The 25,880-nt window shown below is 36.9% G+C and overlaps 4 protein-coding genes across 7 annotated transcripts; 1 reads left to right on the top strand and 3 right to left on the bottom strand.

The window, feature by feature from the left end:
- Positions 1–4,501, top strand: ABCD2 (ABC transporter family protein). The gene is made up of 10 exons (XM_086230113.1): positions 1–427; positions 511–700; positions 856–923; positions 1,391–1,717; positions 1,834–1,998; positions 2,105–2,333; positions 3,014–3,246; positions 3,350–3,674; positions 3,800–4,071; positions 4,155–4,501. The coding sequence occupies exons 1-10, from the start codon at positions 155–157 to the stop codon at positions 4,338–4,340; spliced, it is 2,268 nt and encodes a 755-aa protein (XP_086086239.1). The 5' UTR covers positions 1–154; the 3' UTR covers positions 4,341–4,501.
- LOC147297520 (uncharacterized) lies at positions 4,480–10,629 on the bottom strand. Of its 2 annotated transcripts, none has more exons than XM_086230115.1 (22): positions 10,233–10,629; positions 9,788–10,000; positions 9,234–9,313; positions 9,020–9,106; positions 8,846–8,896; positions 8,640–8,757; positions 8,469–8,525; positions 8,290–8,354; positions 8,067–8,150; positions 7,914–7,964; positions 7,766–7,828; positions 7,621–7,667; positions 7,402–7,471; positions 7,248–7,310; positions 6,838–6,927; positions 6,713–6,751; positions 6,372–6,599; positions 6,202–6,287; positions 5,943–5,991; positions 5,742–5,822; positions 5,521–5,614; positions 4,480–5,372 (listed from the first exon to the last, which is right to left on the bottom strand). In XM_086230115.1, exons 2-22 carry the CDS (start codon positions 9,903–9,905, stop codon positions 5,182–5,184), a joined length of 1,812 nt encoding a protein of 603 aa, XP_086086241.1. In that variant the 5' UTR covers positions 9,906–10,000; positions 10,233–10,629; the 3' UTR covers positions 4,480–5,181. The 2 variants fall into 2 exon arrangements, with proteins under 2 accessions (XP_086086241.1, XP_086086240.1); XM_086230114.1 differs by having other exon boundaries at positions 9,788–9,981.
- A 5,381-nt stretch (positions 10,630–16,010) lies between these two features.
- Positions 16,011–17,367, bottom strand: SMB (NAC (No Apical Meristem) domain transcriptional regulator superfamily protein). 3 transcript variants are annotated; one of them, XM_086236522.1, is made up of 4 exons: positions 17,193–17,367; positions 16,826–17,100; positions 16,222–16,718; positions 16,011–16,140 (listed from the first exon to the last, which is right to left on the bottom strand). In XM_086236522.1, the coding sequence occupies exons 1-4, from the start codon at positions 17,365–17,367 to the stop codon at positions 16,011–16,013; spliced, it is 1,077 nt and encodes a 358-aa protein (XP_086092648.1). The 3 variants fall into 3 exon arrangements, with proteins under 3 accessions (XP_086092648.1, XP_086092630.1, XP_086092639.1); XM_086236504.1 differs by having other exon boundaries at positions 16,011–16,715; XM_086236513.1 differs by having other exon boundaries at positions 16,011–16,718; positions 17,193–17,364.
- A 3,932-nt stretch (positions 17,368–21,299) lies between these two features.
- LOC147297518 (uncharacterized) lies at positions 21,300–25,671 on the bottom strand. The gene is made up of 8 exons (XM_086251564.1): positions 25,331–25,671; positions 25,190–25,242; positions 24,953–25,012; positions 24,777–24,854; positions 24,393–24,522; positions 24,039–24,091; positions 22,825–23,010; positions 21,300–21,851 (listed from the first exon to the last, which is right to left on the bottom strand). The coding sequence occupies exons 1-8, from the start codon at positions 25,644–25,646 to the stop codon at positions 21,714–21,716; spliced, it is 1,014 nt and encodes a 337-aa protein (XP_086107690.1). The 5' UTR covers positions 25,647–25,671; the 3' UTR covers positions 21,300–21,713.
- Between the last annotated feature and the right edge of the window lie 209 nt (positions 25,672–25,880).

The following is a 25,880-nucleotide window of genomic DNA, read 5'->3' as shown; positions in this document are numbered from 1 at the left end:
CAAGTAGCTTCGCATCAATTCACATATTAAAAGCAAGATCACAGAAAATTCTGTTTGGATGGAAGGAAAAGCCGTACGAAGAAAAAATGATAGAAAATAAGTGAAAGAAGAAAGTTTTAGCAGAAAGAAAAGGAAAAAATAAAAAATAAAAGAAATGATAATACAGGCGCAAATACACTCCAACTACCATTACCAGCATATTGGAGTAGGAGTTAGAGTTGGAGTTGGAGCCCATGCTAATTGGCTCTTCTCCAAGTTTCCATCAATGGCCACCACGTCCACCAGTACGAGCAGTAGAAGCAGGAACTCGAGGAGGAGGAGGAGCAGGGTCGGACTCGGATCTTCTTTGAAATCTTCATGGCGTTGTGCAGCAGCTGCCACGGAGTCACCACCACCATCGCCACCAGCTCCGCCATCCTCCGATGAGGTCCGGTCTTTCTTTCCTTTACTTGTACATGCTCTTTTGATTTCATTCTCAGTTTTTGGTTGAATCTGGGGAAAAAATTGCAGCAAAGAGAGGGACCTGATCTGCAGACGTTTCTCCGGAGATTCTGGAAGGTGGCAGCTCCGTATTGGTACTCCGACGACAAGGTACAAGCCAGGATGCAGCTGGCCTCAGTCTTCGCTCTCACTCTCGCCACCACTGGCATTAGCGTCGGCTTCAACTTCCTAGGCCGCGACTTCTACAATGCCCTTGCCAGTCTCTCTCTCTCTCTCTCTCTCTCTCTCTCTCTCTCTCTCTCTCTCTACCATCTTTCCCTTTTTCCCATTTTGTGCTTGTTTTCTGAATTTTGTTCCTTTTTTTTTTTTTTTTGCCCATGAAAAAATTTGGATGGTGATGATGATGATACAAAGACAAGGACCAAGAACAATTCACGAAGCAACTAGTTTACTACCTGGGTGCCTTTGCTGGTGGAATTCCGGTGAGCACCAATTGCTGCACTTTCACTTAGGTATCAATCCCTCTGCTTTTTGTCTTCCTCTTCATGCTCCTCTAATCACCACAAACAGACCCGAAATTAGCTCAGCAACCCACAAAGGAAAAAACACAAAAGCTACTTGCAATTATTTAATAACATTTTGCAAAAAGAAAACAGCATAATAACAATAATAATGAAACAATTAATCTCTAGAGTGCACTTGCATATCCTTGGATTTCAACTTGCTTTCCCATTTTTGGAACAATGTTTCGGATGCACTAATGAATGCATCAGTTTATCATTATCCTTTTGCTTTTAGTTATTTAAATACTTATTTTTTTGGGTATTCTATTAGTAAGTTTGCATATTCGTATCTTTTATTGTTGCTGCAATTCTCTTTCACAATTCCATGGCACAATAACCTTGTCTTATTGATGTAATTGTTCGCTATATTCAAAACTTTTCTGCAGGTTTTTGTGTTGAGAGATTATGCGAGAGAAACTCTAGCTTTGAGATGGAGATCCTGGATGACAAGCTATTACATGGACCGTTACCTAAGCAACCAAACCTTTTACAGACTTCAATCCCAATCAATCATTGATAATCCAGATCAGCGCATTGTCGATGATCTAAGCTCTTTCACTGGGACAGCCCTATCCTTCTCTTTAACACTTTTCAATGCTGTGATAGATCTCATATCATTCAGTAACATCTTATTTGGTATCTATCCTCCACTGTTTGTTGTTCTTCTTGTATATTCAATCGGTGGAACAGCTATAAGTGTCTTTCTTGGAAGGGTAAGTTTTGTAACTCATTTAACAAAAAACAGTTCCCATGTTATACAATGACATCTTTGGCAATAAAAGACGATACCAACTCAATTTAATGAAAACTATGTTATCTATGTTTTCAGGGATTGGTGAATTTAAACTTCTTGCAAGAGAAAAAAGAAGCTGATTTTCGTTATGGACTTGTGCGCGTTCGAGAAAATGCTGAATCAATTGCCTTCTACAGTGGTGAAGAAAATGAAATGCAACTTTTGCTTCAACGCTTCAAAAGTGCTTTTGAAAATCTAAGTGTATGAATAATTTTAATCTTCTTCTGTTTCCATTTGAGTTTTCTCTACATGCAGTCATGTGCCTTTTTCTCACTCATGTGGAATATTGTGTATTCCTACCTTGCAGAAATTGTTGATATCTTCAAGAAATCTCGAGTTTTTCACCAATGGATACCGCTATCTTATTCAGATTCTTCCTGCTGCTGTTGTTGCACCTATGTATTTCTCAGGCAAAATTGAGTTTGGTGTGATTAATCAATCAGTATCTGCTTTTAATCATATCCTTGGAGACTTCTCCCTTATTGTGTACCAATTTCAGGCTATCAGCGCATTTTCAGCTGTAATTGATCGACTTGGTACTGTCTTTGTATCCTTCTCTCTCCATCTGCTATAACTGGCATCTGTTGCATATCTCTAAAGTCTGACCAGATAGAACTTTATAAGCAAGCTAGCTAATTTGGTTGATGCTATATGGGGTCGTAAAAAGCAATTGAATGAGTATAGATGAGTCTTCCCTTTTCAAGAAATAGATTGACAAAACTTCAGACTTTTTAATTGATATTTTATTCATATTCTTTTGCCTTCCTGGTTTCGTTTAGAAATCTACTGACATTGTACACAAACATTGTTTGCCCACTTACTTTTCACTGCTTCTTTATAGTACAGGTCATCTCAAACCATCTTCAATGATATTTCTGATCATCAGGGATGTAAAACTATTAGAAAGCAGTTGATATTCCTTTATTATTTTCCAACTCAGATTTTCTACTTTTCACTATATCTCTTATGTTGCATTTAGCACTAGAAGCCTAGAGGTTATACTCTTCAAGAAAATTTTATTATTCCATCTTCTACAGACACTGTATCTTGTTTTTTTGTCTAACTCTATCATCTCTGTTGATAATTTTTCTTATGATCTGCAATTTGTTTCACTTGTAATGTCTTCTGTACTGGTCCTAAGTAAGGAGATATATTATAGGGTAGATGTCTTGTAACTTTAAACACTTGTTTACCTAATGATATCCAACACATGCAGGTGAATTCGATGATGTTTTGGATAGCAACTCTAAACGCGATTCTGACCCCTCAGAAGAGATACGTCTTATATATTGTAATGTTAAAAGTTTAGCTGAAGAGTCAAATGGATCCATGCCTATAGACAGGCCACAAAAGTTACTGGATATAGAGAATTTGACTGTAAAGACGCCAAGTAGTAACACGCTGGTTAGGGACTTATCATTAGTAATCAACAACAGTGAGCATTTATTGGTTAGTAAATCTATTGGTATGTTGAATTTATCATGAGTTTACTAGATAAAATGGTGACCCTGTAGAAGCTGAAGAACTTTTCTGGTAATGATCATGTTAACAGGTAACAGGGCCTAGCGGGAGTGGTAAGACTTCTTTGTTAAGAACTTTGGCTGGTCTTTGGAGTACTGGAAAAGGACAAATCACGTTCTATGTGAATGATGGAGAAGAGCATCAACCATCCATTTCTTCTGGCGTAGCTCCTCTTCACATAGATACTGCTAATGATACATATGTGGGACTTGAAAGATCCTCAAATAGAAATTATAATGGCATATTTTTCCTTCCTCAAAGACCATATATGGTTTTGGGAACACTTCGTCAACAATTACTTTATCCTACATGGGTTGGTGATGCGATTTCCACATCAGACAGTACTGATTCAACTGGTACGTACTTATATTCTTTTAGCCACATTTTTCATTGCATTTTTATATGAATATATCATGGTATGTGTACTGGTGGAAGTATAATCAGCTGTGACAATTGATTGTGTAATTAATTTATCTTGCAGGTTCACTGCCCTTCTTGATGCAGGCACCAAACTCAAAATATGCGAGTGAAAAGCCTTGTAAGCCCACAACGGAGGATCTGGTGCAGGTTCTGGAGGATGTCCGCCTTGCTTATATATTATCCCGATTTGGTAGTTTAGATTCTACATATGAATGGGCTAGTGTTCTCTCCCTTGGAGAGCAGCAGCGCCTTGCTTTTGCACGTTTATTGCTTTCAAAACCAAAATTGGTTCTATTGGATGAATCTACCAGTGCCTTAGATGAAGCCAATGAGGTACTTGTTTACTAGAAATTATCCTGTCCTCTAAATTGGTGATGCAAGTTTTATAACTAATCTGGTTGTGCTTCTGTTGGCAGGCTCATTTATACAAGCAGATTGAAAGAGCAGGCATAACATTCATTAGCGTTGGCCACCGGAGAACTCTATTTGACTTTCACAAGAACAACTTACGTATTTCCACAGTGGATCCCAGCAGTGCCCAACCGAATTGGCACATTGAATCCATCAATCAAGACACCTTATATAATTTGTCAAATCTATAGTTCTAGCTACCTTTACATGGGGCGATTTGCTACTTAGATCACTTGTATGCTCTGAACTGAAGGAACTTTTTTCTTTCAGAAAATGTAGAAGGTGAATGACATTCTTCCTTTTGGAATATATATATTTTTTTAAATAAAAAAAAAAACCCTATCCTATCCGAGTAATAAGATATTCATGTAATGAAAACCATGATTTGTTGAAGTGAAGCTCCAGTCCTCGAGCCTCGGAATCGTTTTGTACAAGTAAAGCTACATTCTACTGTTTAACAAAATCTAGTCTTATGCATTTGAATGGGGGGGTAACACGTTATTTAGTTTGGTTTTAAATGATTACATAAGGTTTTGCGTTTATGTGAAACTGAGGCAACAAAATTGTCATCCACTAGTATCAGGTGATACCTACATCTTTCCTCTAAATTCAAATCCCTCCACTTCCAAATGCATCAGGAAAAGAAAGAACAAAGATGGCTACCACAAGAAGATATAGGCCATAATTTCTAATAATTATTTAGAGAAAGAAACAAGTCAATTCTTTAAAACATATATTGAAATGTAACCTATATGTGATCCTCTCTTCCGAGGCCAACAGCCAAAAGTCCTCACATATATTTAAGAAAAAAGAAAAGAAAATGACAGTTCAATGGAGCAACATCACACTTCAAGCCAAATCTTCTCGGAATTACCAGCTGTGTCATTCAAAAACTCAAAATCCAGCTTCATCCTGAAGACATGTCCTCTAGGGCTACACCATCTACCCATACTCAGCGTCTGTACATAGAACCGACAGCTACCAAAAGCACTTCCGAAGAAACAGTACCACGAGGCCATCACCAACTTCCTCTTACACGTGCACACCATTACCATTGCTATACACACCATTTAGAGACCCATTGGATGACTTAAAAGCATGTCCATTTTGGTGGGGTTTCACCATTATGTGTCCATTACTCGTCCCATTTGCAACTGACTTTATCACATGGCTATCATTTTGTAGGATTGTATCCGAATGTCTGCGCGTTGCCGCTATTAGTCCTGTAACCAGAACAAGAAGTTAAATCTGAAACTAAAGCATCCCATTAGCCAAACTAGATTCTAGATGCAACTTCACGATGTTGCATTAACCAACAAATAGTTCAGAGCAAGAGATTCCAAAAGCAGGGAAGAAAAGAAAAGAAAATACCTAAGAACAGAGCAGAAGGTTTCCCTGGCCTTGACTTAAATTCAGGATGGAACTGAACGCCAACAAAGTAGGGATGGGCAGGCAGCTCAACAATCTGCAGTTATTAACTAATTAAATGTTCATAATTACAAGAAAGAAACAGAATGAACAATTAAGCTGAATTGTGGAGTATTCTTGTAGTTCAGGCACTAGGGCTTTCATATACAGGTTATCTATATTACCTCCATGCGTCGACCAGTTTCATCTCTGCCAACGAATGATAAACCAGCATTTTCAAGTTGTGATATCATATCAGGATTCACCTACATAACACAAACAAAGATTGCTCCATTAAATAGATGCAAATTCCTCTTCTATGTTACATGGTGCGTCTACCATGTCGAATGATGTAAATACATGTGCTGATCATGAACAAAACTTACCTCATATCTATGTCGATGTCGTTCATCAACAAAAGCCACATTGCCATACCTAAAACATAATCCCAAACCATATTGGTATATTACCTTGATGGAGAATGTATGATGGAGGTTCAGTGAAAACAATCGTGCCTCTGGTTTTTTAATATGTATAATGCATATAATGATCATTCTAGTACTCCTTGGAGGAGTCATGAAGTTTGTGTATACACATGCATACATATATAAAAGATGTAAGCTCAAATCAGTTCAAAGTCCTCACAGTTTTGCAGATTTGCAGTCGGTAACCTTGAAGTAAGTCCTCCTTGATCCCAGACGCATAGTTCCTCCCATGTGAGTTTTTGAACCCTTCCAGGTGAGAATAAACAAGCTTTAACAAAAATCAAGCATTAAAGATTACATCACTTTGTCAACTCATGTAGGATAACATACCTCTGGCATAAATATGACACAAGGACTCATAGTTTCAGGATCAAACTCTGTGCTGTTAGCATCAGGCATACCAAGAACAGATCGTGCAAACTCAATGACAGCAATTTGCATCCCGAGGCAAATGCCAAGGAATGGAACTTTGTTTTCACGAGCATACTTCGCCGCGAGAATTTTCCCTTGCACTCCTCTATCACCAAACCCTCCCGGAACTAGAACACCATCAGCACCCTGAAATGAAGGCCATTTAGAGGATCAATGAAGGAAAAACAGGCTGAATATACAACCAATAAATATTAACAAAAAGGACCGTCTAACGCAATCAATCATTAAAGCAGGATCACCTTCAAAAGATCCCATGCAGCCTTATAAACCTCAGGGGCCTGCAAGCAGTAAATTAATAAAGTAAATAATAAATAAAATGAAAACTGAAGTTTTTGCAAGATAGTAAGTTAAAATTAGTACTAACCTCTTTAGCAGTAACATCTTCAAGGTCACCTGCTGCAACCCAATCTACAACAAGTTTCCGGCGGCAAGCAACAGACGCATGTAAAAGAGCCTGGCGCAAGAAGCTAGATATTAGACTCTGATCTTAGACAATTTTTAGACCATGCAATCCATGTTATAAGGTGCAAAGAAGTCTAATACTGATCATGCGTATATGATATATAGGATAATACTATTGAACGTCAGTAGTTGCTACACTGGTATTATATACTAACTCATAAGAAAAAATGTCCAAGCATAGAAGTTGGACACAAAGAAGCAAGTGGACATATATGATAAAACAAATTTATGCATGGAAATGACATCTGGAAAGATGATAATGACCCAAAAATCAGTTGGCAAACATTTTGTTTCAAGTAATAAAGAATTTACCTTTAAAACAGAGAGGTAAGAATCTGAAAGACCAGTGTATTTTCCAACCATTGCAATTCTGACCTGTAATGTACATGACAGTTAAGAGAAAGATACCAGCATTACACAGATAAAATAAATCAATTTCTAAACTGAGGAAATCTTGAAAACCCACTGGATCATGTAGAGTTGAAGAAATTTCTGTCCTAGTTGTCCATTCCTTCAAATTTGGCTCTCTAGCACCACTGTAAAATAAGGAAAGGTTAGAAGGCCAGCTTGCAGCAGCACATAAATGTTACTGGCACAGTCCAACCATAGGAAGGGGAGCATCCATGCAGCAAAGAAGAGAGAAAGGGATTATACAGAAAACAAAGAGTGAGTTTGTAAGACAAACCCTAGAAGGTTCAATCCTTTCAAGATTGCTTCATGTGCCTTCTGATCCTATTTTGATAGCAGAGGAACAAAAGTTAACAAAAAAAGGAAAAAGATCTTGATGTAAATAAGTATGACAAAATTAATTTCAAAAGCACTATACTTACTCTTAAAAGCAAAGGAATGTGCCAAATGTTTGGAACATCATATAGAGTGACAATATTTTCTGCCTGTATAAGAGAGTTTGCTAATTAGTAAATAGTAGTTTCAAGGTCAACGAAGAAATACTAGCATTCATATTATACAGTTTCGTACCGGCACATGACAAAATTGAGCGAGTTTTGCCTTAACATTCTCTTCAAGTGGCTGTCAAAAACAAAAAGAGAGAAAAAAAAAAAAAAAGAACTTGTGATTTCTGCACCCACATACTAAAGAAAGAGATCTGGAGAGGAGGGGAGAAGATGAGACCTTTGTACTCCTACAAGCTAGAATATTAGGTGTCAAACCCTGTCCTCTAAGTACCCGAACACTATGCTGTGTAGGCTTTGTTTTCTACAAATTCAATATTTAAACAGAAAGTTAATTAGAACAGGTAAATTATTGGGAATTAGTCATACAGGTGCATACACAATGCTTATTAGCCTGCAAAGTGTGTATAAAATGTAGCAATAATATATACTATTCAGTGTACCTGCTCACCAACAACATTGAGAACAGGCACAAGGCTGACATGAATCAAGCAGAAATTGCCAGGGCCTAAAACAAGAAACACTTTGGTCAGGAAAAACAGTTTAATCAAAGGCACAGAAAATTTCATTTACATGAATATGTAATGTAAAGTGCTATGTTCGTTGAGTTCGTGGACCTTACCTACACGATATGAAAACTGGCCAAGGGCCTCAATAAATGGCATCGATTCAATATCCCCTGCATTATGGGGAGCAGAAGTTTGTTTTAAGCTATTATGATAGGATTTTCTTCTAAGCTATTCAACAACAGGAAAATATCCCATCCTAAAACAAATAAAAGATGTTAATGTACCTATAGTTCCACCCAATTCAATGACACAAACATCAGCCGGCCCTTCTTTCCCATCCACAGGTACCATTGCCACACGCTCTATCCACTCTTGGATGGCATCCGTAATGTGGGGAACAACCTAGTGTAAAGGAAATAAAACTCAGGCGCCACATAAAAATTTTTCAAATATTGGAAAGGATAAGAAAAATGAGAATGTTGAAATAAACCTGGACAGTTTTTCCAAGATAATCTCCCCTTCTCTCTTTGTCAATAACAGACTGTTAAAACAACAAAGAAATAATTAAAAAGGAAGAAAGTAGTTTGACATGGCTCACATGTATTTCAGTAATATCCAAACGTCAAGCATGGCTCTACAAACAGAAAGGAGGTGGTCAACTAACCTGATAAATTTTTCCAGTAGTGATATTGTTGTCACGGGTCAAAGTGAGATCTAGAAACCGCTCATAGTTCCCAAGGTCAAGGTCCACCTTCAAAAACAAAAATGCAAGTCATACCAACTCTTAACTACTTTTAAAGATAACAGTAGAAACAACCAAAAGCCCACAAAAGTTAAAAAACAGCATCAAAATTGAAGCCGTTTATTATGCACTTTACCTCACCACCATCATCTAAGACAAACACCTCACCATGCTCAAAAGGAGACATTGTCCCTGCATCAGTGTTCAAGTAAGGATCTGCATGCATGGACCAACATTTGAACATTAGTAAATAAAATTGAAACAATTGATGTATGAAGAAGCTTTGAAATTTATATGTCCTCCTTAAATTACAAAGATTTTTAGTTGTATAATGATATGTGGTGAATATCAAATAAGTTTAAATCACAAGCAGGAAATATTCTAAAATAGAAGCTACACTAAATCCAAGCTCACCCTCTACACCTGAATTAAGGCTGAGACTGAGGTGAAGTATTATACGATTGACTAGCATACCTTCTCTATCTAGGAAATTGACGTCCAAGATAGTATAACAAAAATATATTCAAGAACAAATTGCATATTGTACTGTGAACAAGTTGGGATTGAGTAAAATGACACCAATCCTAGTAAAACAAAAAGAAAAGTTGCAATTTATTTTTGTGTATTCATCTAAAGGTATAAAAATAAATTGCACAGTTGAAACAAAACCCAAGTGGGAAAACTTAGTACCAATTTTGATAGATGTAACGCGGAGGCCACAGGCTTGAAGGAGCAAGCCAATACTACTAGCAGTGACCCCTTTGCCGAGTCCGCTGACAACACCACCCGTCACCAATACGTACTTCATTTTGTCTATTTTTGTTATAAAGTTGTTATCTTTTCCGCCACAAAAATGGTCCTCTGCTGACTGCTGCTATCAAAATCTGAGAAAACCCAACATCACTAAGAGTGGGATATAAACCAAAGCAGAATAAATGTGATAGTAGGAAGAAGCAGCGGCGCTAGCACTAGTTATAGCTAGTGAGACCCAGTTTGTCTTTGGTCTGATAAAACCAAAGAATAATATACAAAAATGTAACAAAGCAACAATGCCCAATGAGAGGCTAATCTGCATAGATATCATGTGTACATAACTAGATAAATAAAGAGGGACGAAGAAAGATAAAGACCAAACCTCGTTCACAATGGCGGTCTTCACAAAGAACCTCTGTCCCCCCTTCCGCTTTTGCTTTCTGAGATTTGTTGTGGGTTCACAAGAAACCACAAATATACCAACAGGGAATCGTCAAAAGTCTACTCAGGAATAATAAACCAAAGCAAAAACAGCAAAAGCAATGCAACTTTTTCTCTTTTGCTCCTTCTTTTTCTCGTTTTCCTTAGGAAGGAATGGACGTGAATGAGAGATTGCTATCGTTTTCGTTAATATAAACGCAAAAAGGAGGACTTTGGAATACAAGATAGACCCAAAGGTCTCTCCTTTGTTCTTGTGTTTCAGCCAGGCGGCGGGTGGCGGAACCCAAGTGCTTAAGAACGAAAAAAAACCTTCACCTTTTTTAACTTGGAAAAAACCCAACACACCCATTACTAAGATTTTTCTTTTTCTATTAATAAAAAAGAATCTTTTTTCTTTTCCTTTTATTTTTATTTTTCTCCACAAAAAAAAATAAAAAACAAAAACAAAATATCTAGAAGTTAAAAGTTAAAACCTTTTATTAGGGTTTTCCATGAGGACCCTTTAATTGGTGATTTGGTGGTTTTCATAAAGATTTTGAGCTTTGAGGAATCAAATCAAAGATTAAAATCTTTGATTTGGGTTTTGTCTTAAAGATGAAAGAGGGAGCAAAAGCAGAGAGTCAGAGACATAGAGAGAGAGAGAGAGAGAGAGAGAGAGAGAGAGAGAGTTTCTCACATTGTTTTTACCATTTTAGCCATTCATTCACACCAGACAAATTTGGGATTTTAATAATAATTGATACAAGATTAGACACGTCGCAGTGACCATGTGTCGTTGGTGCACTGAGTCACTGACACTTGCATATGCTGATATGCCTATGCCCTGTGGCTGCATATGCCCCAAACCCAATAGCAAGCAAGAAAGAGGCCATCCCAGACCCTACTCTCACTCCTTTGTTGAATAATGAATATGCTCATCCTCTTCATTAATCTACATTATCCCTTACTTAGGTTACATCTTAGGACCTCATGTTATCACTCCTATTCATTATTAAATATTGCATTAGGCCTTTGGCTTTTCCCATTACTCCAAAGAAAGCTTTCAGGCTGTCCCTAAATTTTAACTTTTTGGTTAAATAAATTAGACCCTTGTTGGTAGTTATGTTAGGTTGGAGGTTGAACGAATGATGATCGTCGTGTGTTATCTAGTTAAATTTTATACATCTTTAAGGTATTTCATCAAACACTTAATACTCTCTATCACGTGAATTGGGCTTTCTGTTTAAGTGAATTATAATATTGATTGTGAGGTGTGGGGGCAGAGGCAGAGGGGAGGCCCATATTGAGTTCTAATTAAGGCTCCACAAGTCCATATTGTGTAGCAAAAGGCAAGCACCCAATTGGATATATCAAAGTCTACAATCAAGTTAGTAGGATGGGAAAACTTGTGTCTTGAGCTATGTCTTTATTGGGGAAGGTTGGCTTTTAAAAGAAATTGCATGTGCAAGCAATATATCCATTTAATGCATGTGTGATGATCATTCCAAGATTTAAATGTTTCAAGTGCATCTCTTTATTTAAATTTGAGTAAATCTACTTGAAGAAAAAGATGGGTTTTCAAAAATTACTACTCTAAAAATGATAAGACAACAGATAAGGACATCAGATTCATGCAATATAAAACAGGGAAAGAAGAATAAAGAGATCACATGCATTGAAAAAATTGATTTCTTACCTGAGTAATTTATTCCTTAAATGAAAACCATTTTGTATCTTTGGGATGTATCAAATTCTTCACTCTTATCCAACCCACATGCAGTTGAAATTTTGTAGCTCAGATTTTGGACTTTATTCCCTTAGCTTGAAAATGCTTCCGAAGACTTTATATAGATAGACACATCCTACATATATGCATGACGCATGCATGTATGGGTTAATATATACAATGAAAATAAATTGGTTGTTAAAATTCTCATACATATATATATATATATAGTTGATATAGTACTCAAGCCGGCCCATAGAATGTCCAAGAGCCGTTTTTAATTTGCTGCATATGCACAGACAATTCAGAATTCACTTGTATAACGTGTGGAGATGAACTAAATGATTTATGCACTTAATTATAGTAGTCCGGCCATGAACACACTCAATTAATCCATTAAAAAAAAACACACCTCTAACCTAGTCAACCAAAGAGAGATACGAGGAAGATGAATATTAACCGACCGACAACTTAATTTTCTATTAATTTCCCATTAGGACGGCATGTTAACATAGGATTTAAGAAGCTGAACAAATTTTAAAGGCAAATCAAGCAAGAGCATGCATTTTAGAGCTAGCTGGAACATATAAATATATACATAAGTAGTGCATGAGAGGAGAGCAAAAAAGAGGTCCAATGGGTTAAGCAAAAGTTGAATTACACACCTCATCATAGAAGCGAAAAGATTTTCTCAAGACCAAGTGATGTACACCTTTTCCACAGCAAGGCAAGACAGATATATATTTTGATTCCTGGGATGACACAAAGTTAACAAAGCAACAAAAAGCCAATTAATCCAAAGCTATCCATATATGCATAGAAAGCAAACCCTGTACTTATGATGAAGGCTTGAATATACAGTCTTCCTCCATAAGGGACATGGGCCGTCCATCACGCCAGAGGATAGAGACAGGGGATTGAATTTGAACAACACATGCATAATATATATACACGTGTCACACACACACACACACTCACATATATAATTAATATGTGCTACCCTTGTTTGTCTTGTTGCATAGGGCAAGTTCCGGATCAGACTCTTCTGTCCAAGGGCCAAACACTATTTAGGCTAGGAGGTGTTCAATTATAACTGTCTATTTGTCTGTGGGAAATTTTGGCACATAAAGCCATAAAGGGCAAAGTGGATTGGTGTTCCTTGTATATATTGATCGGCCAAACTAGCTAGTCTATCTTCCTAGTCCATATAGCTCCTAGAGGAATAGTACTGTCACCCCCGGACCCGGATAAATGTGTGTAATAATAATAAAATAAAATAAAGAGTAATGAATACTTTTTGGAAATCAAATTAATGAATTCCTTATATAAATACCAAATTTGTTTTTTGTTGAAAAGGAACTTGAAAGGCACGTGCCAAAAGGGAACTAAGACCTGAAGAAACAAAAGCCGAAACCGAAGGAAGTAAACAGCCCAACAACACAAGAAAGCACACATAAAAACTCAACCAATAGCAACTCTAAGCAAAACAAAGTAAAGAGGATAATGGATATGTAGATATTTACATATATATTTATCCTGTCTATGAAAAGCCGTTACTCATCTGAAAAAATTAAAAAAAAAAAACAAAAAAGATAAGGTGAGATCACAGGTAATTAATCCCTATTTGTCTTCATATATGAGTTAATATGAGAATTAAAAGGTAACCCCACGTAACTCTTATTTGGCTCACTGTCTTGCTCATATCCTTGTGTAACACTTTTATTCCTCATATATATAATTTGTCACTATACAGTCTCTCAACAAGTTCACATAAAAATAGAGTGCTGCTATTTGCACACCATTTTTTTTTTTTAAAGTTTTTACACACCCTTTAAAAAAAAAAAAAAAAACCAAAGTAAAAAGACCCCTCTCACCCTCCCTCACCCAAAGTCCAATTCCATTTCTCTCTTTGTACACCCCATCAACAAACAAAAAAAAAAAAAAAACACACCCACACAGCCCTCCCCTCCCTCACCCCGACCACCTCCCTCCCTTCACCCGACCACCCCTCCCTTTCCCTCTCTGTCCAGCTCCGGCGAGTCAGCGACAACCCCGGCCCACCCCTTCCCTTTCCCTCTCTCTCTCTCTTTCTTCTGTTGATGAGCACTTGATGTTAAGATATTTTTTCTTTTCTAGAGTTCTTCAAAGTAATAGAGAATGGAGTTAACTTTTCATATTCCTTTTGCAAAAAATAAAGGTTAACTAGGCTGGGTTTGACAAGTTAGAGGGTGAGGGAAATGTCATTCGGCAAGTTCTCCTACTAGGTTACATCTCCGATGGGCCGGGATTGTCGCCGAAGCTGGACAGAGACAGAAAGGGAGATCTGATCAAGAGGAAAGGAGAGAGAGAGAGAGAGAGAGAGAGAGAGAGAGAGGGGTGGTCGGGTGAAGGGAGGGGAGGGCTGTGTGGATGTGTTTTGTTTTCTTTTTGTCTGTTGATGGGGTGTGCAAAGAGAAAAATGGAATTGGACTTGGTGAGGGGAGGGAGAAAGGGTCTTTTCACTTTTGGTTTTCTATTTTTTTTTAAAGGGGTTTGCAAAAAAAAAAAGTGTGCAAATAACAGCACTCTAAAAATATATCGATCAACACAAAAACATTTCACAAAAAAAGTCTTCAATTAGAGAAATGTTTTATAAAGAACACATATTCATGAGAATATCACAATTTTTATCTTTATAAATAAAATAGAGATGTTATAACATATTACACATAAACCACTCACCTTAAGCTGAGAACCCTCAAGATTTATAAGCTCCTCTCTCTCTCAATCTGTCTCTGTCTCCCTCTCTCTCTCTCTCTCTCAATATTATAAATATATGTTACCAATTTCCACCCAGCCAACAATTGCAAGGGGAAATGGTTCACTGCTTAATGATAAAAATATAATCGAACTCCTGGTATTTATAGCCAAATGAGGAGATGCATGTGTTTGCAACTTGGTGATCATAAATGTGCATACAGTTTGCAATTTGGTGATCATGTAGGAGATGTGTTTGCAACTTGGTGGTCATGTAGGAGATGACATGTCAACCTACAAGTGGAAAATTAAAGAGATCAACAAGTGGTAAAAATGGGGAAGGAAGAATGTGGTATTGACAACTCAAAGAAAAACCAACGTGGGATGCTTAGGTAGCTGACAACTCAAGAGTCCATGTGACATCGTGAAGAAAAATGCTAGATGATTAAGCTGGTGACTCTGACAAAAAAAAAATTAATTTAGTTGGTGACTCTAAATGGCCATGCAATAAGACAAGTCGAACTACGGCCTAGTGAGTCGTGACTGAATCTAGTGAGGTAGTTAATTAGCCAAATGAGCGAGGTTAAGGAATATCAGGCGTGGGAATTGAAATTAATAATTAATAGAGGGTTATTGATCTTTAATTTGGCCTTAATGCCACTCAATAATATAGATCTAAAGGATTCTCCCCATATTCCAGGAAAAGAAGGAATCATGTACAAATAGTTTTCCCATTAATAAACATATTTTGAGAATTAATGGCATTATGCTAGTATATATAGTACGTGTGTTGTGATGAGGTGTAATACCTAGTATACAGATAACATTATTAGTACACACACACTTCCAAAATACACATGACTCGACCTTTAACCTGCAATTTTACTATGAGCGAAACTAACAAGCCAAAAATATATAGAAGATAGAAACCGAAACCTAGTCAAAAAAGAAAAGAAAAGACAAGAAAAGAAATGAAAAGGGGTCACTAACTTTATGGAAAATTATTTAAGCTGGATAGAATAAAAGAACATGAATATATAATATTAAAAATCTAAACAAAAGCTCCAAAGTTCCATCGTGGAAAATCCCTCGTTCTTGTTTGAACTTAGTTATATACATTTTGATACTCAAAAGATATTGATAGAAATTTAACCAAATATATCTAATTAATAAAACTATCCAATTATCCAAATAAGAGTGAAATTAAAAGGGCTGCCCCTCAGCTAGGATCGATGACGATGAAGTGAATATCACCATGCCAGCAGCCCTGTAGCCATGCTACTTGGAAAACTTTAAGATGTCAGACGTTGATCCTCCGCAGCCAAGGTATTGAAATGGGAATCTCTGCGTTGAATTTGTATTACCCACATGATCATGATCATCATGATCTTGATGATGATGTTGATGGCTATTATTAACCTGCAGCTGAGATAATATTGAAGGGTTGCATTTGGTTTGGTCCAGGCCAGTGTGGTTATGAGTTGCAAGCAGCTTGTCCAAGAACGACCAATCACCATTAAATGTCGACGGTCTCTCCTGCTGTTGCATGAGTCCTGCTGCTGCTGCTGCTGCTGTTGCTGCTGCTGCTGCAGTAGATGTTAGCCTCAACAGATTTTGAGAGCACTCGATGTCCAAGGCATTGTTCAAAGAGATATTGTTCATGTTATTAGGTGCAGCTGATACAAAGGATGAGTTAGCTGCAACATGATGAGCTGACTCTGGACTGAACAACTGTGGGAGGTGCATGGACCCATCAAAACTAGTGTAATTTGCATGATGATAGAGTGATGCTGCTTCCAATTGTTGATGTTGTTTTGGTTGATGATGATGATGGTCTAGTACTGCAGAGGCATGATAAGAACCATTAGCTTTCACGTGGGTTGTGAAGTTTTCTTGATCTTGATGATGATGACCAAATTCTGGTTGATATCCTCTATTGTGATTCTTCTTCTTGAAAACCCTACAAACCACCCACCCATCTTCCTGCTGACCAAACAAATTTTCTCTTGTCAAACAGTTTCTAACATATTATTTGAACTATTAATTAAGTGAAATATTGTTTAAATGTGTGGTTCAGATTTTTATTTTATTACCTGAAGTTCGACATTGTTGTCATCTTCAAGGCGATATTCGTGCATGATCCAGTCGGTCTTTTGGCCATGAGGAGCGCGGCCGGTATAAAAGACTAGGGTTTTCCTCATGCCAATCCTCTGGGAATTGCTGAGGTGGATGGCTTTGTCTCTTCCAGTTGCCTTCCAAAACCCAGCTGTGGTTGCCCTGTTGGTTCGAGTTCCGGTTGGGTACTTCTTATCCTTGTGGCTGAAGAAGTACCACTCATTCTGAGGCCCTGATCCTATTCTGCATTTCTCTGCACAACAAGGTTAACAAACAGTTATAAGAAAATTAATTATATATATATAATTAGAAATTAAAAAGTTAATTGAAGTCTGAAGTGCTGACCTTTGAGGTCCCAGGGCTCGAGTTTGTTGAGATCGACCTCTCTGATAACATCAAGGTCGATGGTTTCATAAGAGACCTTCTTCCTGAGGTAGTAGTAAAGAAGCTCCTCATCTGTCGGATGAAATCGGAACCCTGGAGGAACCGTCAATTGTCCATTGCCTCCTGCAGACATCATCTTCTTCCTCCTTAATTCTATGTATATGCAGATTTGTATATATACCCTGAAAAGAAAAGCATAATGCTACTTTAAAACACACGAATATTAATTAGATGCATGCTCATTCAAAGATGATATATATGCATATTAATGCAAGATTGCACCCATATGATCACCAGAAAGTACTAAGTGATAAAAGGCTAAAACTTGAGAACGAGTTACAAAATGAATGTGGAAGTATTCATGCATGAAAAAACAACATTTTTTGGTTTTTTTTTTTTTTATTCAGATTCTATATATAAACTGGACATAATCCCTAGAAACCCTTGCAGCGGCGCTGCAACCATGCCATGTATGATATATTGTTCCCCTAGGCAAACCTAGAGAATATACGCTGTGTGTGTATGTATATATAGACACACATGCATATACACTAATACACGTATATGGAGCTTCCATATCCCCCAAAATCAAAGTGTTCGAAGATGTTTGTCAGTAAATTAAGTTGTAAGAACCAGAAAGCAATTACCACCTAATTAATATCTCATCATATATGAGTAGTATTTTAATTTGAAACCCCATGCCACCAACATAGATTTGACTTTCTGGTGATTAAGACGTACGGATCCATATGTGTACCCTTACATTATCGGATGTGCATGCTCACCATGGGAGCTATAAGAAAGGTTTGGAGTACGTTTGTAGAACACTTCTCACACATACAGTTTTAACCAATTAAGACATCAGAAGCTTCCAAATCAACTTAATAAGACATACATGAATAAAAAAGAAAGAACAAAAAGGAAAAAAGAAAGACAAGCATTAAAGGGTGCAAATTAAGATGAATGATAAAGAAGAAAAAGCAGGTAGCAGACCTTTTTGCTCTGTGCGTAGCTTCGAAAAAGGCTTCCCACTTTCCCTCTGTGACAAAGAAAAGAAGACAACCACACAAAAAAAAGCTAGCAGACAGCCGAGCGGAGAGTGAGAGAGACTGCCAATTTCTTGGCTTCAAGGGCACGACGTCGTAGGTTTAAAGAGAGGCCAGGAGAGATATACAGAGAGAGAGAGAGAGAGAGTTGTGGATGAGTACTGCAAAGCTTAAAGTCTGACAAAAGAAGATGGGGCACAGAAATAAAGAAAGAATAGAAGCTGTAACAATATAAAAAAATAGGAATTAAGAAAACGAAGGTAGAAATCAAACGTATGTATGTATGAATGAATGAAAAGGGGTTAATTTAATTTGACAAATTAATTAAGTATGGGGGGGCGGTGTCTTGTTTTCTCACAATGAAGTGTATGAGATATGAAGGGACTTTGGTAATGTCGTTGAATATGAGACCTTAGTCCTTAATATCATCCTTATTAGGATGAAGAAAATCAGCATATATACAACTGTCAATTTAATTACCAAATTAATTATACTACAGTTCATTTCTTTTCTTTTCTTACATTATATTTTTGTCTTTTTCCTATCTAGTTTCATCTATCAGCTGTCTTCAATTCTGCATGCTCACGGTGTCACAGTAGTCATGGGTCAGAGTCAAAGAGGAATTAGAGAATTTTCCTCTCATTCCTTTATATTCCAACCTGGTTCATATCTGCATGCGTCTACTTCTTATATATTAAATCGTGTGATGATTGTGGCATGTCTAGCTATTAGCTAGCACCTTATAATTTACCTAAAATTAAATTAAGAAATTTTCTTAAAAGCTGTACGTGGTCAAACTTATAGGACGTTGAATTTTTGATCCACTGAGTACGTGCCCTGAATTACGTTCATCAAGTGACAAAATTGCATCAAATTCAGTGCCAGTGAGAAACGTTGAAGGTCCTAATTTAGTTGTTCAAAGCATATATACATGGTATGTACGTATATTACTTATATACCCATATTGACACTGTTTTGGGGTAAGCAGCAATCGGATTCGGTGCCTATCTATGAAAAAGAGAATGATATATACATACATATGTATCATGATCGATTCCGGATCCTAGGCAGCTAGTCCTTAAAATAAAAAAGCAGTATATCACCAAGAGAAACCATAAAGACCACCCAAATTGATGAGGAATTAAAGATGCATGGTGTCCTACCATTCATTGGTGCAACTTGCAACCAAGGCTGAAAGTACTCTTTGATCGAGTCTTTGGGGGTCCAGTTGACCTCATTATCATAGGATCACTAACCAGATACTCAAATGTATCTCTTTTAATTTTTCGCATATATGGCAACTTTAAGGCTTAATTACAAAGAGTTTGATATATATAACACAGTAATTATTAAGCTCTTATATATTTTGAAAGTTGTAACCGTATTTTTTTGTTCAAACAGTCTAACAGTACTAACATATAGTTTCACATATATGTACCATTGCATACAGTCAAATAAAATTCACCTAGTCAATGTTTAAATTGACAATCTGAAAAAAAAAAAAAAAAGTTTTGTATTACAATATATATGTATGTAAAGTCTAGCTCCTTTTTAATTAAGAGCAGTTTGAATTGTATTATTGGCCGGAGCCATTCTACAATGTGGTCCAATGATTTGAAAAGTAATATCAAAAGAAAATGGAAAAAAAAATGAAAAAAAATGAATATATGATATGATATAGATTATGGAATATGGAGGATGAGAAGGTGAGAGGGCAGAGTCCTGAAAGTCCGTGGCATATACACGTGGTGATCCAACATAGACTACACAATTCAAGGCCTCGGTTTCCTTACTTTAATGATATCAATGCAATACAAAGCCGGGATCAGGATGGCTTTGTTTCAGAGTCTCAGACCCAAAGGGATTCCCACGCCATCTTAATTCTTAAATATATATTTATCAAATTCTTAATTATATACCATATTCCTGGTCAAACACGGTGATGAACCAAACCAACTACACCAAATTATAATTATAATTAACTATATGCCACATTGACATTAATATTATTACTGTATTACCCATATATATATGCTTATTACATTATTACATTACTTCAACATATTGCAATGCACTGGCTTACATATGCTGCTAGCATTTGTTTACATACATGCAGAGGTCCAACACAGCTGGTGCCGTTGCCTTCACGAACACTGTACTACTACATCGATCTCATTAATTTGTAATCAATGAATGGGAATCGGAATCCTATGGAATGGTAGCTTCTATTCTTGCATTGATGTCTGTACCAGCTGTGAATTTGCTCAGTTCCATGCCTTATATAGATATATAACATACACTTGCTCCAACTCCAACCATCATAAATTCACTTGTCTGCTCACCATCCACTCCATTTTGCATCATTGCATGGCCTTGGTGCATGCAATTCTACTTTAACACGCGGTTTGTGTCCCTTTCAACCACACCAAAAAAAAAAAAAAATCGCACCTCCACTCTCGATCTGACTTGTTATTTTGGGACACCCACATGCATCTGCACAGTTGAAAGTCGAAAGTCTCTCCCATCCGTAGTTCATACTTCATAATCATATAGCTATACCATTGAAAAATATATTTTATAAATATTTAAACACATTTTCCTTGTAAGCTGGTTTTTAAAGATATATAAGTTCTATCCATATATGTGTTAATATGGTATCAAAGTTGGTGTACAAGTGTAACTCAGGAATAAGTAGGGTTCGTATCTCGAGCCCTATGTGGAGGGGGGTACTGTCAAGTGACTCCAGCCTTGATACTGAGGAAGAATACTGAGGAGGAGTGTTAGTATAGTCTCACATCGCTTGAATATATGTAAATTACTTGAACACCATTTCCTTGTGAACCAGTTTTTAAGGATAAGTTCTACGTACCAACATATACATATATGTATTTTACATTGGTTAGGATGTCTAACAATGAGCCTTACCCTAACTACAAGAAGTCCAATTATGTGCACGCAAAATTGACAAGAGGAACATGTGATACATTGGCAACTGGAGAGGCAACAACATGATTTTCTCTTAATGAATCCACAGTATCTTCGGTTTCTCATCATATTGCAAGATTTTCAAAAATGTTCAAATTACAAAGGAGCTAGCACTTCTTGTACTGATCATTATATATTTGGGATACATGTAAATGACACAGATATATTAGAGCAAAACTTCAAATGAGTTAAGGCATTAGAATCAAAGCGATTGTAAGCTTAAGATAATGTATACATCTTAGCATACATTTAGTTTCAACCTAAAATCATTGGATTAAACCTCAGAAGATATTGCAGCATTCTTTGTGATCACGTTCTTTGTGACAATCTACTGTAATGATCTCCAAGAACATGACCGGTAGGTGATTTATGCAACTTTGATTGACTGTATCACAACAAAGAGCTCCATGGTCAAATTTATATAACAAGCCAAGACTCTATCAGAAAAAGGTCAGCATGGTCTCCATTGCTTCACACTGGCGGTCAAGGGACCTGCTACTGCAGCAGACCATGAAGCCAATTCTGGAAAAGGTCCTGTCAGTGCGAGATAATTTTCACCAAAACTTTGTGGCATTTTCTTCCAGCTTACCTGATTTCAAATATCAAACTGTGAGCTTTCCTCAATCCAATAAGCATTCATGAAAACATATGAATTGACTCAGAACATGCATAAAGACAATGAGATTCATGTAATACTTGGAGATCCACAGAAAAGTCATGAAGTTCAGAGTCATATTGTTGCATAGAATGGAGCCCGAAATAATCAGGGCATTTTAACTGCAGAATCTTCCCATCTAATGCAGAATTGAGTATCCCCCATAAATCTAAACTTATTACAGATGTGATGCGAGGATTAATTTGCTGATATTTTCATGTGCGTGTATTTACTAGTCTGTTTTCTCTTTTTCAAAGTTAGATATGACCAACAGCTCCCTTTGGAAGGTCCATGGAAAATAAATTGTTTTGTTAAGGAATCATTTTTCCTCAAAACTTAAATCCTTCAAGTGATAGGAAATGACCGATCAATACATATTACGATGTACACAATAGGATTCAAATACAGGATCAAACAGACAATCAAAGCTCTAGCACCATGTTAGATAATCATTCAGATTTTTTTTTCTTTCTTTTTTTATTATAGGAACATTGATAAAAGAAAGTAAAGATTGATGTCAAAAGTTAACCTGAAAAAAAAAAATTAAGCCCAATAGTTTATATCAACACAACACGCTAACAGGTTCATTGTGCTTTGTGTGTGTGCACACGCATGGAGAGGACAAGCCAAGAGTGCCAGCCATGATCATAAAATAACAGTTATCCCTGAAAGAGGGGTGGGTGGTTGACTGATATTTAGGATTGGAGCCATTCAAATTTCACGGAACAGCAAAACATGTGCGGACCTCAAATTTGTCAATAAACTATAACAATTTGCATCTAAAATTCATATTTTGGTTTGTAAATCTAATTTAAAATGAGCAAATTAGGCTCATCTTGGAAAGTGATTGGATGTTGCAAGGCTGGAAACCAAATAAACACAAGACTATCAAGGGAACGAGGCCTACTTGTCCGGGGAATGCTTTAGATAATGCCTTGATGGTAGAATTTTGTACCCAACTGTCATCAGAGGATATATTGTTTGGATGAACAGTTCCCTCTTTGACATTGGATGCCCCATCTATACCACCACAATTCACCATTAGACGACCATTGGGCATCAGCTGATCCTTTAATTCCAACCAAGTTGTAACCTTTCAAATAATCACAAAACAAGTATAATTGAAGCACATAATACTGTGTGATGCGGTCATAATGGATGACAAAGAAAATATCTAGATGTATAGGCAATTGGATACAGCAGATGATATTCTGGGAAATTGGACAGAAGTAATAGCCATGATACAACTAGCCATAATGAGAACATGGGAACTACAACTGAATTTTATATATTTAATTTAGCTTCTGCAATAATTATGGGTACTACTACATGAAGTCCACTTGCAACTTTTTATGAAGGCAAGTAGGTTGTGTCAAGAGAAGTTTAAGGTGCTTTGACTTTTTAGCTTGAATGATTGGCTTGAGAGTTAAACGTCTTTTTATGTGTTTCTCCAAAATAATTTTGTTAGTCGTATCTCCTAATAACCATATCATTTTCACAAGTTGGAGTTGATACAATATTGTTCAATACAAATATGGAAATTTAAATTTATTTAATTGCAACTTTCCTTAGATTAAGCCCAAAAAAGTTAATGTCACTTCCCTTGATGTTTAATCAGAAGATGGTAGTGTCCTATGGTTGCTCTGTGACTTCCTTTTTCCAACCTCTCATTCATGTTCACCAGGAGTGTTTTCCCTGGCAAAGCCAAATCAATATTCTGAATGGCATTTGAGGATTTCTTGTGCACATATAAGTTATGTAGGAGTTTATTCTAAATTCATTGGTTTTTCTCTTTCCTTATTTTCTTGCTCCCCCCATTATTTCTTGATTTAATCACGTAGCTTCTCATGACATTTTCACCATACTGGCATACTCTTTCAAGAAGTTTTCTTCCACGTCTTTCTGACCAAAACGAAAGGCATATGCCCAAGTGGATAAGCTACTCTATGTGTTTTCAAATATCATTGTGTAGAAGTTTGTGTTGAAGACAAGATGATCACATGGAGATGAAGGTGAAAATAATAAAAATAAACAATTGCAGAAGTTCAAGCCTCAAATAACATGAAACAATCTGAATAGCTAAGGTACCAACTAATCATGTCAGATAGCAAAGCTTCATACCTCTTGCAACTGTGGCAAAACTTTTCCATCAGAAAACAAGTCGATGACAATGCCTGATATTTACTGCAAGAACAAGTTAGCAATACAATAGGGAGAGAATTGCAGATTATTTGAGTTGACATCTGGTTTAGAACTGTAAATTAAACCCTGCTTCACATTTTTTGTTATCTATTTAAGAAGTATACAGGTCCACCAGAATAGCAAAACATGAAGCACAACCAATGCATTCAGGAAGTATACACAAGAGTACCAACATTACAAAACAAGTCCTTGAATTTGACCATCCACAATGTCCAATGAAACAGGAGAAGGTGAGCCAGGTAATACAAAGAACCATGCAGACAAGGATCTCACCGGCATATCCTCCAGAAATATTAACTGAAGGAGAAAGGGCGTCACCAATATGGACGTTAAGTATGCCACCAGCTTGGGTATGCTTCTCAAGATCAGACAGCCCAAGGTATTCTCTTGCTTTGTCAATCAACTAAAATATTTAAAATATCCAGTAAAGAAGCATTCACCACAAACACAGATCATAGCATTTAGCTAATGCAAATATGAATTTACTAAGATAAAACATGTGGCCTTAGTGAATACACAAGGTATTCTCTTGCAGTTCTTTGGATTATTCAAAGAACTCCAGTCCAATGCTTTTCAATTATCAGAAGAAAAGGTTACTAGGACTGGCACATTAAGAATATGAAAGAGGAGTATCCCATTTGACCATAAGACACTCACAATTTGATCAATCTCCCAACCTTCAAGCTGCAAAGACGGCCACAAGTCAAGCATCAGATGAGCAGCTGTTCCACCACCCTGACTTGAACAATACTTTTAGTCAGGAATCACTAGTTTTTATGGTACAAAAGGGATTTCAAAAGATACCCACTTGAGCTCAAATTTAAATGAATTACCAAGCCAAGGATGGCAATAGGACCTTTTGGAACAATAGCAGGCAAGCTAGCAAACTCATCCTGCACAATGCAACAATGAATACAAAGACTTTCTAACACTTATATCCTATTAACAACTGCTACTCATAAAAGTATCGTGCATCTCATTATAAACACATGCTAAAGTCTTATTAAATGAATGAAACTATAACATTTCTAGGGAGCACTTAGAACATAAACACTGAAAAATACACATACCCAGTAGGAATCAGTCCATTTCTGGTGCTTGTATACAATGCTATGGACATTATCTGCATGCATAAAAAACATAAATTACATTTACACGAAGAACAAAATGATGGGTCACAATGATGAAGATAAAAGAAAAGAAGAACATACGAGATGAGTCGAGGAGCAGCATTCTCGATTTGGGTGTGTCCACGATTACAATGTCATTGTAATCGCTCCTCATGGCCGTCAGTACTTGAAACTCTTCCTCTTCCTCTTTCACTTCTTGTTTATCTGCCTTGGAGGCGTTGTTGGCCTTGAACTTTCGCTTCCCATCACACAACCAAAGCGAAACAGAGGGCTTCACTCTACGGCAATGGTAACAGCGCTGTGAATGGTTGAAATGAATAGTAGTAGTTGGCGACTGAGTTCGACTTGGACAGAGTCCGAGTAGTTGGGGTAGCAGAGTATTTGCTAACAAAGCCATTCCTTCCAGTCTTCCATTACCCACTTCCCTCTTATCTATTTGTCTCTTCACTTTTAGTAATATTAAGATTTTGAGGCCTGGGGCCACCCAGAAAAGTGCAGGGCTACCAACGAAGATTGTCACTTTTCTTTTTCCCCATTTTACATTAGTCGGTCAGCTTACAAGATTCTTGTTTTTAGATTATTACATTTGAAAATTTTAATTTTGGTGAATTGAAATTCACTGAATTGGCCA

This window comes from Dryas octopetala, chromosome 1 (genome assembly GCF_963921425.1).
Source record: "Dryas octopetala chromosome 1, drDryOcto1.1, whole genome shotgun sequence".
NCBI classification, from domain to species: domain Eukaryota; kingdom Viridiplantae; phylum Streptophyta; class Magnoliopsida; order Rosales; family Rosaceae; genus Dryas; species Dryas octopetala.
The sequence above is the reverse complement of the archived record's forward strand: the minus strand, read 5'-3'. Positions and strand labels throughout refer to the sequence as shown.